General features: G+C 29.1%; 1 protein-coding gene and 1 pseudogene across 1 annotated transcript; both read left to right on the forward strand.

The window, feature by feature from the left end:
• The first annotated feature begins 76 nt into the window (after positions 1-76).
• Positions 77-7351, forward strand: LOC145955651 (uncharacterized; annotated as a pseudogene).
• Positions 7352-8868: 1517 nt separating this feature from the next.
• On the forward strand, positions 8869-11393 carry LOC145955652 (uncharacterized). Its single transcript, XM_083070624.1, has 3 exons — positions 8869-9110; positions 9201-9347; positions 9431-11393. Exons 1-3 carry the CDS (start codon positions 9045-9047, stop codon positions 9482-9484), a joined length of 267 nt encoding a protein of 88 aa, XP_082926750.1. The 5' UTR covers positions 8869-9044; the 3' UTR covers positions 9485-11393.
• Positions 11394-12468: the final 1075 nt, after the last annotated feature.

Here is a 12468-nt window from a genome sequence, read left to right on the forward strand (position 1 = left end):
CTAGAAAATTCATTGTGCTTGATCATTTAATAAAGTAAAATTAAGTTTATCAATAAATATATAAAAATATTATCATCATACTTTATAATACACTTAAATAGAATAATTTAATATATATTATATAATTAATAAAAAGTAAAAATATATATATAATTAATTATAAAGTGTATTATATATATTATATAATACACTTTATAATTAACACTTGTATATTAGAAAAAAGGTGAAAATAATATATATTATATAATTAATAAATATGGAATAATTTAATTATTTTTTATTTAAAAATTCGTAAAAATAAAAAATTAGGATTTTGTGACGGATTTTGGAATCCCTCACAATTTGTGACGGATTTTGAATCCCTCACAGTTTGTGACGAATGAGTTCCCTCACAAATTGTGACGACTTCTTAGGCTGTCACAAATTGCGACGGAATTTTACTCAAGTATTAACATTTATTTAAGTAATTTGTGACGAAAAATTTATTAGTTAGTGACGGCATATTTCCGTCACTAATTGTGACAGACTGAATTTTTTCGTCACTAAATATTTTGTGACGCCATTTTTTGTGACGACCCAAAATCCGTCACATTTCCGTCACTAATAATTTTGTGACGGATTTTCTTTAATTTTGTGACGGATTCTTTCCGTCTCTAATTTCCATTTTTCTAGTAGTGATACTAATTTTAATTTGGTTAAATTATAATTTTGGTCCTTTATCTTAGTTTTTTAGATTCATTTTAATCTTTTATCTTTTAAATTGTTCATTTTAGTCTTCTATCTTATAAATTTGGATTTATTTGATCCTTTTGAAATGATTATTTTTAATTTTGAGAGACAATTTTGAATATTTAATTGACAAATTCAAAACTTAAAACTTATCTAATTAGATTCACCTATATGAAAACTATGAAATTCAATTAACATTTGAATAAAAAAAATTATAAACATAGAGAAAATTATGTGAAAAATTATGTTTTATGAGCAATTACAAAATAACATGAAATTAAAGTTTTAGAATTTTTTTCGTTACTTTTTGGATTTATTTATATAGAACTTTCATCATGTTTAAAACACTTTTTTATTTTTTTAAACTTCAAGTGTGTTTAATAATTTTCATATAGACAAGTTTTAAATTTTGAATTTGTTAATCAAATATTCAAAATTGTCTCTCAGTATTAAAATAATTATCGTTTCAAAAGGATCAAATAGATCCAAATTTAGGAGATAAAAAACTAAAATGAATATTTTAAAAGATAAAAGTCCAAAATAAATATAAAAACAATAAGATAAAAGACTAAATATAATTTAATCTTTAATTTAGTAAGATACTCGATCAAAAGAACTAACCTAATTTCTAATTAGGAAAAATAGGCACTTCTGTGCCTCTGTATTTAAAAAAAAATAGTGGGTAGTTATTTAAAATATAAGAGGTTTGAAAACTAAATGTCATTGAAATAGAAAAAAGAGAATAAATAAATAGATAAAAGATAAATGATACTGGTTTGTATTTAAATGTATAAAGGTTGATTGTATGATAAATTAAATTGATATGATATAAAAATATTATAATTCAGCGTCATTAGATAGATTCTTAAATCAATATAATTTTGTGCACAATCTTTAATAAAATATTGAATATGTATATAATCACATCACATTCGTATAATATAATATATAATATATTATATGTTATAGAATTTGATATCTATAAATTGGCTGTAAGGAGTAGGCTCATATGATACAAAGAAAGAAGTGAATTGGATTGCGTGAGAGCCTTACTCTGAGACCTGCTCTGACTGGTGAGCAATTCATACCTTCAACATGCTGCATGGGAGTTACGCCACATGCACGTGTTTTTTTATGCACCATCTACTCCACCAATTTCATCTTTTTCTCTTCTTCACGCCATGACCCACTTATTCTCATCCAACCAGATTAGCTTTCTTTAATGAATTCAACTTCCACTCCGTTTTCCATCATCTCTCCGTGTTTGGGGAGATGATAGAGTTTTTGTTTGATTCAATTTTTTAATAGGGTATTGGAGTTGAGTTTATATGCATTGCACATTCTTGTTTGTTTCTGTGCTTTCAATGCTTTAATTTTGCTACCATGCTGGATATTTTGTGGATTTGTGTAGTTGAATGCTTTTAGGGTTTTTGTTGGTCTTGTTTTCTCAAATTCTCTTTTTATCCTTTGATTTTCTTTTGAATACAATGTTAGGCGTGAATTCAAACTAATCTCACTGACTCAATCATTTTGTCTCGATTACTTTTAATGTTTGGATTAAATCTAAATCAACTTGTTCAAACGGATGTTGGATAATAAATTTTGATTTTTAAATTTAACTTAATTCAATTCAACCCTAATGTATAATATATTATTAAAATTATACATATAATATTATAATTATATATTTTGAATTAAAGATACTTAATATTTTAAACCTACCTCTTTATCTCGCACAACATACAAATTATAGGAAAAAAAAACAAACATTTTTTTTTAAGTTGTAACAATGAACAATACTTTAGAGACTTTACTTTACTGTTTGTTGTTGTTACAGATTGAGATTTTCTCTTTAATCAGACTTAAATTGTGTATATACGGATTCAAATTATATACAAGAATTATTTAATGACTCGTATATTAGTATGTTCAAATACACATGCTAAATGTTTATAATATATAATTAAAAATTAAAATGATTTATATATATATGATTCAAATTATATACGGATTCAAATTATATACGGATTCAAATTGTATACAAGAATTATTTAATGACTCGTATATTAGTATGTTCAAATACACATGGTAAATGTTTATAATATATAATTAAAAATTAAAATGATTTATATATATAAATAAATATTATGTTTAATATATAAATTATATTTAAAATTTAAATAAATATGTTCAAATATATAGATTGTATTTTAAATTTATAATAAATAATTTATATATAACACAATAATTATTTATTGATAATTTATTTTGAAAATATTAAAATTTAATTCCTAAAGAATTAACTGAATTTAATATTAAGTTAAAGAATTCTAAAACCTCTGTTTATCAAATAGAATTCCTAAAAATGTTTTCATTATAAATTAAACTAATTATATCCAATTGACAAAATTTAATCTAATCCAAATCATGATTGAGTTAGTTGAATTTGAATTAGAAAAAGAGTTACATAAACTCAATCATCAATTTTTTTTTTCCATTACAGCGATTTAGTAAAATAATAATAAAGAAATATTAACTATACACTCTCTAATACATCTTTTTAATACACTTATTTTTATTAATTAAAATTTATTGAAAATAAAAAAAAAATAAAAGAAAGAAGCATTATATTGGATGTATGACCTACTAAAATTTGTATTTTTCAATAAATTTTAACCAATTAAAAAAAATGTGTTTAAATGAGTATATTGATATCATTTCTTGTTTATAATGATCATTATTTTTCAGGTGATTCAAAATATGACACATTTCACCAGTATTTATTCATGCCTTCCTTTGTGAACTTGCATGCTGTTGCTTTTCTGCATTCTTATGGACATGCATCTTTGTTTATCTCCTCTACTGTGCTCTCTCTTTTTGTTTTGCTCCCCGTTGAATTACCCTAATATGTGGAATAATAGGCAAAATTTGCTACCAACAGACCTTATTAATTAGTATATTTGCATCATGGTGGTTGTTAATTCTTTTTTATTTTCTGCTGACAGTTCTCTGAATTGGGATGAGTTCTGCTGCTAAAAACATGGATGAGCATGAGCTAATTCCAGGGGCGGTCCTTAAGTACCTCATGAACCAAATAACCTGCAGCAAAGAGTTTTCTGAGTCAATGAAGAATAAAGAAACTAATGAAAGCCTTTTAGAAAGTTTAAGCAACGGATTGAAGCTATCTTTATTGGAAAAAATTATTATCAGTCTTGTTTTATCTGATTCTGAGAATCCTGATGCCAGGCTGAGTGGTAAGTATGAAGTTACATTTAACTTGACTAATAATGTTAATGGTCATTTCTATATTATCTATACTGTGTCAATAATATTTTGCCATTTATATATAGTATATTTGACCTGAAATGTTGCTTGTGTATAGGCAAATCTTTTTGCATGGCTCGGATTGAGGAATTGTTTGCCAATCCTGGTTCTTGGAGTTGCAATGAGAAAATTCACAAAATTATCATGTTCCTAAAGCAGTCTAAGAGTCTTTCCAAGCACATGGTTTCCTTTATGCAGATGTTATCACTTGTGAAGTTCAAAGACAAGCCAACTTTTGCCTTGACTCCATTGCTTCCTGAAGAGATGCATGAGGCTGATTTAAGGTGGTAATGTATTTAGTAATCCTTATTACCATTTTATTAAGTTAACTACTCATCATTGGGCCAATGATATTGAAAACTTATTTGATTTAACCACTGAAATAAGTGGTTAACATAAAACTGGCAACCATTTTTGAATACAATCATATATTTGTTGTATATTATTAGTTATCAATAGTAATTAATTCAGTCATGATGTTTAATTAGTTATTCATCTTTTTACAGGAAGATGGAGTTGTTCCACAAGTGTGGAGAAAATGATTTTGATGCTATTTTGGAAGACATGCAGAAGGAAATAAACATTGGAGATATTGTGAAGGAACAAGGCTATGGATGCACGGTTGATGTCTCAAAGTGCAAGGAGATATTTTCTCCATTCTCATCTCTAACTGATAATATGCTATCTAAATTACTTGGTGCAATTGCTTATAGTCGTACTGGGATGGAGGAAAACCAGAACACATACTTAACATTTCCTGCAGCCAATGGATCCAACGTGTCTCAGTTGCCACCTCTTAACTCTATTGGAATATTGATGTCTTGGTAGATACAGTTAACCATCTTGTGAGTTTTATTCAATAGGACTTAAAGTTCCTCTCATTTTGTTATTGCCTTTTGAATAAGAAAGTAAATCATTTCATTTTTATGTGCTTTCTGATACAGGCACCTCAAACCAACTGGATATGTGTCATGGAAAATCTTGATCATGAAGGGTTTTTCCTTCCTTGTGAAGAAGCATTCCTTTTTCTCATGTGTGTGTATAAACATGCCTCTGAGGTATGATATCAGAACCTTATATATGCTTTTCCGGTAGCTTAGCTGATTTAAAATCAGTTTTGATACAAGTTAGAAATAATTTTTAGAGCTTCTTTGCTGAAAAATAAAGAATTTTTTCTAGAAGAAAAGTTATCAAAGCCATTTTTAATCTTGTATCTAAATAGGCTTTTATATGCAAACTCTGGCATAAAATTCTGAATGTATGAAAATATACCTAGCAGGAACCATTTCCTCTCCATGCCATATGTGGATCTGTATGGAAGAATAGTAGAATACTGAGGGTCAGCTGTCTTTCCTTAAATACGCTGTATTAGCACCACCAGAAATATTTACCTTTGCACACTCGGGAAGATTGCTGGTATGATGATCTGTTTGTACATTTAGACCTGTTTGGATAAATTATTCCAAAAGCACTTATAGGAAGAAAAAAATTAAAATAAACTTATTAATGAACTAAAACTAAATTATACATGAGTTAAAAATAAGATTTTTGAAAAATTGATAAAAAAGAAAATTTCTACAAATTAACTTATATTTAAGCTAATTTTAACTCATGAAAAACTTTTTTTTTTTTTTATAATTTTCTCTCTTAAAAGTATTTCTAGAGAAGTTTATCTATGTTGACCATTATTGTTTCTTGTTCCTATCGCCAAATTCTTATGACAACAAATTGCTGTGCAGGCATATGTTGATGCAATTAATGGCCACAAGCTTCAAAATGGCCATGCAAATCATGCATGGTTGTGTCTTGACCTTTTAGACGTCCTCTGCCAGCTAGCCGAGAAGGCTCATGCCAATAATGTTCGATCAATCCTTGATTACCCTCTTAAACACTGTCCTGAAGTGTTGCTTCTTGGGATGGCACATATTAATGTACAATCTAATGGATTCATATTTGTTGGTTCTCAACAATTACCTATTCTATGTCTTTTCTTGATTCATGTAGTTTACATTTGTTGTTCTTGCAGACTGCCTATTATCTCTTGGAACGGGAAGTATCTCTGATTGTTTTTCCCAAGATAGTAAAAAGTGCTGTAGGCAGTGGGATGATTCTACACCTTTGGCATGTTAATCCTAATCTGGTCTTGAGAGGGTTTATGGATTCTCAAAACAATGATGCGGGCAGCATTATAAGAATTGTGGACATCTGTCGGGAGTTAAAGGTTGTTCTCTTTTTAAGTGTGTGTTTTTTACTTTTATTCATTTCAATCATTTTCCTGATAGATAGATAGATTGCACTAAGTTGTTATGGTTTTCTTGATTTTGTTATATTTGAGGATTACAATTGACTATTGATATGATTAAAATAGAAATAATGCATTAATAGAATATATAAGTAAAGAGTAATTTTTATCTTATAAACCAGTTTTATAAGATTAAGTTAGGTTCATAATAAAAAATCTCCTTGTAAGATAAGAATTGTTTCTCACTTATATATAGATATATCACTAGTGGATGTGGCCAAAATAGAAATAAGGCATTAGCAAAGTATATAAAGAGATAGCAATCCTCACCTTATATATTGATCTAGACTCAATTTGCTTTCTTAATATGTTTTAATAATAAGCGAATCTCACTTTCATTGAGCCCTTAGTTGCAAGAAGCCTTCAAGTTTGTCTTCACGATTCACAAATGCCAATCTCTTTTCTTTTTTACAATCTTTTGCCATTTTTAACTCATGCTTCTTGGTGGTTTATAGATTCTATCATCCGTGGTGGAAATTATGCCCTCTTATTATAGTATAAGGTTAGCAGCAGTGACATCAAGAAAAAAATTCATTAACCTCGAGAGGTGGTTGAATAGAAACTTAACTAGAAGCAAGGACATCCTTTTTGTGGTAACAATAATACCTTTCCTCGTTCTTTGGATCCTAATTTTTTTTACAAACTAACTTCACAGATTTAGAGTCTAATTGAATATAAATTAAAAGTGCTTTTGAGAGTTTTTATATTGAAAATAAAGAACTTTTTTCAATAGAAAAACTCTTAAATATGCTTTTAAGCTTCTATCCAAACAATCTCTTATGCAGTCTTTGGTTTCGTCACTTGTGCATTCCAACGTGTACTCCTATGAGTTTATTGTAGCAAAAAAGTGGCTGACATTGTTAGGCTTTGTAGGAGTGCCTCAAGTTCTTAAAGGATGTCCATTTTGGTGGATCACAAAACCTTTCTGGAAAATCTTTTCATCAGTCTGGTGCTGTTCTGAGCCTCTATGCTGAGACGACTTCCACCTTCTTGAAGGTTCTACTTTAAATATTTGGTTTCTCTGCCTGTTGATCTTATTTGATTTTCATCTCACTTTTTCTGATTACAGGTTCTTAAATCCCACACCAACTCGGTTGCCTCTAGACAACTTTCTCAGCAGTTGGAGAGGCTGCATATATCTATTGAAGATTACTCTCTGGTTTTTACTCTTCAATTTCTCAGTTTCCTATGTTTATTCTATCGCTCGTGCTCATATCATTTTATATTTTCACTTAATTTTGTTGCTACAATTGCAGTTACATAGTACAGACAGAACCTCGTCAAGGCTTTCTTCTAATCCTGGTTTTGCTGGTCCTTCCCGTGGATCTATTTCTACTGGTATATTTCTATCACTTGTGTTTCTACAGTTACATAGCCTGTTGCTTTGCATAAAGACATAAATTTATGCTTTCTATTTCTAAAAATATGTTGTGCTCCTTTGATATGTGCATCTGGTGTAGGGTTTGGATCTGCCTTGAACACTGAAACTTTGGTTGCTGCTGCTATGAAAATAGAAAGTCCTATTGAGGTACTCTCTAGCCTTGTACAAAAGATTAATAAGATTGGCTGCTTTTCTTCAGTTTTGATAATTGATTCGTTCAGTTGTTTATATTATCAATGATTTTACTTATCTACTTATAAATAATTTTGAAGAGTTTCATGTTTCACCTAAGGGATATCTTTGTTTACCAAAAAAAACATGTAGCTTGTGAGAGCTACACTTTCCCTCACATTTGATTTTGTTTAAATTTTCTAATTAAGTAGAGATGAACTACACACACTCTCTATATGCAAGTATTTGTGGTTTCAAAAATCTCTCTCCTATAAATGTCTTCTTTATCCCTTATCTCCTGATTCTTTCATCTCTGTCCTTATTTAAAGTAACAGGTCCCTCATCTATTATTTCATGGAGATTTTCTCTGATTTCTTGGGGATAGACTATCCTTATTTCTTTTAACTTTCATACCGGTTTAAATTTCTTTGATTTAAAATGGCTTATGATTATTCTTTCTCCTAATTATGAGGATAACAAAGTATTCTCTCTATTTAATTTTCTTACACTTTATTGTCATCGATAAATGAAATTATTATTGAATTTTAATTATTATGTTGACAATGATTTTATTAAGTACATTTGATATTATTCTGTATACAAATTTATTAAATTTTGTCAAGGTCATATGATAGATATTTACTTTAATTATATGATATTAATAATTTTTCACTTTTCAAAATAAATAATTGTGATCCTAAAATTATTTAATTGGTACAATGCATGAACTAAAATACTAGTTTTAATTTAGTATCTTATACAAATCTAAATTTTGATTTCCTTTACTTGGAGTAATTTAACCCTAATTTTTTATTATGTTAACAGGCTCCGGACTCAGATGTTCAAGAAAAGATATCATTTATAATTAATAATGTTTCTGCTGCTAATATTGAAGACAAAGCAAAAGTGTTTGCTGAAATTTTGAAAGAGCAGTACTATGGTTTGCACAGTATATGGTTATGAAAAGGTTAGCATGATTCATAAGTCAAGTCATGTATCATGTAATTGCTTAAAATAGTTGCATCCATGTAGAGATATGGGGCATGCTATATATATTGGTACCTTCATTTATACCATTTGTTATTTATTTCTAGAGCAAACATTGAGCCAAATTTCCATGACTTGTACTTGAAATTCATGGATAAGGTTAATTCAAAGGCTTTAAACAAAGAGATTGTGCAGGCAATTTATGAAAATTGCAAGGTTTGAGCCTTGTTTCTGTTCCCTGCTTGATTGAATTGACAAGTTGTGTTGATAATATGAAATCATACTTGGTGTTTGAATATTCTTCAGGCTCTTTTAAGATCAGAGCTCTTAAAATCAAGTTTAGAAGAACGCTCTTTGCTTAAAAATTTGGGGAGCTGGCTTGGGAAGTTAACAATTGGCCGTAATAAGGTTTTGATGGCTCGTGAAATAGACCCAAAGTCTTTGATTATAGAGGTAATTTCCAAATTGAATATATTTCAGGAACAGATGGCCCTTAAATTGGTCATTTTCTTATCAAATTGTTTTCCATGTTGTAGGCATATGAGAAGGGGCTAATGTTCGTTATTATTCCATTTACATCAAAGGTATAATTTATGATTGTAATTATCTGGTTCAATGTTTATCATTTAATTATGTGTTCTGACTCTAATTATAACTATCTTATGTTTCTATATAAAACACATTTTGTCATCAAATCCCTTTCAAAAAACATCTCTCAAAAGAATGGCAAGAAGAAACAAAGGTAATCAGTCAACAAATAAATCAACTAGCTAGGATACAACAAATTGCTCGGAAGGAGATGAAGAAAATAACAAAATGGTTTCAAGAAATCGTTTATATTTCTTCTAGGTTCTTTCATTTAAAACCCATTATTTAATTTCATTATTTTATGTGATTTTTAATTAAATTCTCTAATATTTTTTTTAATTACAGTATAAGTGTTCATCAAATATCTCAGCCAAAAAATGACAGAGAAAAATACTATAATATCTCGAGTGCATCATCTCCCATAAAAGTTGTTGAAAGTAGGATTGATAAGGATGTGGAACAAGCTAGTGGGATGGATCCATTAATAGTCACTTTCAATAGTTTATCCAGAATGATAGTGGATAAATATCCTAAATTGAAGTTCGCACTTTTTCCATCAGGACTTCCAATACTTATTGATAATAACCAACAAACTTGTTCAACTAATTCGCATCAAATTCCTTCAAGAGTGGACAGTCAAAGTAAAAGTAGAAGGATATTGCTTGATCATTATGAAGCAGATAATAAATATTATATAAATTATCAACCCATGTCTCAGTATATATATAATTGATGGAAGAATTGTCTATGTTCAAATACCAAAAGTAAGTTCCATCAATTATATACGGAGACATGGGTTGATAATTTATATAATATTTATTATCTGCTTCATAATGATCAAGCAATATCCTTCTACTTTCACTTTGATTGTCCACTCTTGAAGGAATTTGATGCGAATTAGTTGAAGAAGTTTGTTGGTTATTATGAATAATTATTGAAAGTCCTGATGGAGAAAGTGCGAACTTCAATTTAGGCTATTTATCCACTATCATTCTGGCTAAGCTATTGAAAGTGACTATTATGGATCCATCCCACTAGCTTGTTCCACATCCTTATCAATCCTACTTTCAACAACTTTTATGGGTGATGACGCATCTGAGATATTATAGTATTTTTCTCTGTCATTTTTTGGTTGAGATATTTGATGAGCACTTGTACTGTAATTATAAAAAAAATATATTAGAGAATTTAATTAAAAATTACATAAAATAATGAAATTAAATAATGGGTTTTAAATGAAAAAACCTAGAAGAAATATAAACGATTTCTTGAAACCGTTTTGTTATTTTCTTCATCTCCTTTTGAGCAATTGATTGTATCTTAGTTGATTTGTTTGTTGACCGATTACCTTTGTTTCTTCTTGCCATTCTTTCGAGAGACGTTTTTTGAAAGAGATTTGATGACAAAATTGTTGAGCTTAGAGGAGCCTGAACTTGATGAGGTCAAGATTATCTCTGAAGCTTAAAGGAGTTTTGATGATCACAAAATGTGTGTCAAGGACAACAACAAACAACAACAACTTAGAAGACAAAAACAAAGTCAAAGAAAGTGCTATGTAATAGGGATTAGTATATAAATTGTTTTGAATGAGTTTATATGTTGTGTGTGTTGTGTGCATAAGCAAAATCTATATCTAAACTAATTAGAGAGTGTATGATGATGAGTTAAAAAGACTAAAAATTTATTTTGAGACTTAAAACGAAGTTTTAAAAACTAACTCAAAATAATCGATTATCATTTAATATAATCGATTATTCCAGCAACAGGCAGAATGAGATGCCTTGCTGCAATAATCGATTATTTGCCAAATAATCGATTATCCCAGAAATAACTCTCTGGAATAATCGATTATCCAGAAAAATAATCGATTATATTATTCTTTGTTGGTTTCCAGAAAACCTGAAGAACAAAATAATCAATTATTCTTTAAAATAATCGATTATCTGGTTATGAAACTTTTATAAATAGTTTGAACTTTTAGAAACTTCAGATAAGAGTTAGATATGATAATCAAATTTAGAAAAGCGTTTTTGTGGAGTCTTTGTGACAATCTTGGAGAGATTTCTTTGTGAATTCAAGAAGAAAAACGTTTGTGAAAAACCTTGAAAGAGATCATCATCATCATCACATTCTTGAAAGGGGAATATTAAGATTTGCTTCAAAATTCCAGGTGAATTCGTTCCTTGATTCTTTGTGCATATTTGTAAAAATCTTGAGAAGGATTTCTCAAGTGGTAAGGATTCTTGTAGTGGGTTTCTACAAGGGGTGCTTTCTTGGGGTCAAGAAAGTGGTTATCTTTAGTGTTGAAGTATATGCATGTGTGGTATGCTTGTAAACCTTCTTCATTAAGATAGTGGAACAAATCTTGATCAGGTGCTGATTGAGGACTAGATGTAGGTCACATGTGGAGTGGCTGAACCAGTATAAAAGACTTGTGCAATCTTCTTCTACCTTTATCTTTTACTTTGAGTAATATCTTGGTTGAACATTAAAGAAGATAATTCTTGATTAACATGTGTGTGTGAATATTGATGGTTTAATCTGAATTAAAGCATTACATTTGAACCTCATTAGTTTTTGTAATCAAGAAAGCATATAGAATTCATTCTTCCAAAACAAGTCTTTAAAGAAGCTTCATTTGAAAATTCAGTCTTAGAAAAGTTTAAGTGAAATAAAGATCCTAAATACTCTGAAATTTTTTAAAGGGTCATAGAATCCAATTCACCCCCCTCTTGGATTGTGCCAGTCTTTTCTAACAATTGGTATCTAGAGCAAGGTTCTTGAGAGTTATTCAAGATTTCAAAAATGGCCAACAACAACCTACCCTATGGTGAGGGTGTGTCTATTCATAGACCTCCTGTTTTCAATGGTGAAAACTATGTCTACTGGAAAATTAGGATGAGAATTTTCATTGAAGCTATTGATATTGCTGTATGGGATGTAATAGAAAATGGAACCTATATCCCTATGAAAAAAGATGGTGATG

Source organism: Cajanus cajan, chromosome 3, assembly GCF_000230855.2.
Source record: "Cajanus cajan strain Asha chromosome 3, NIPB_CcT2T_4, whole genome shotgun sequence".
NCBI classification, from domain to species: domain Eukaryota; kingdom Viridiplantae; phylum Streptophyta; class Magnoliopsida; order Fabales; family Fabaceae; genus Cajanus; species Cajanus cajan.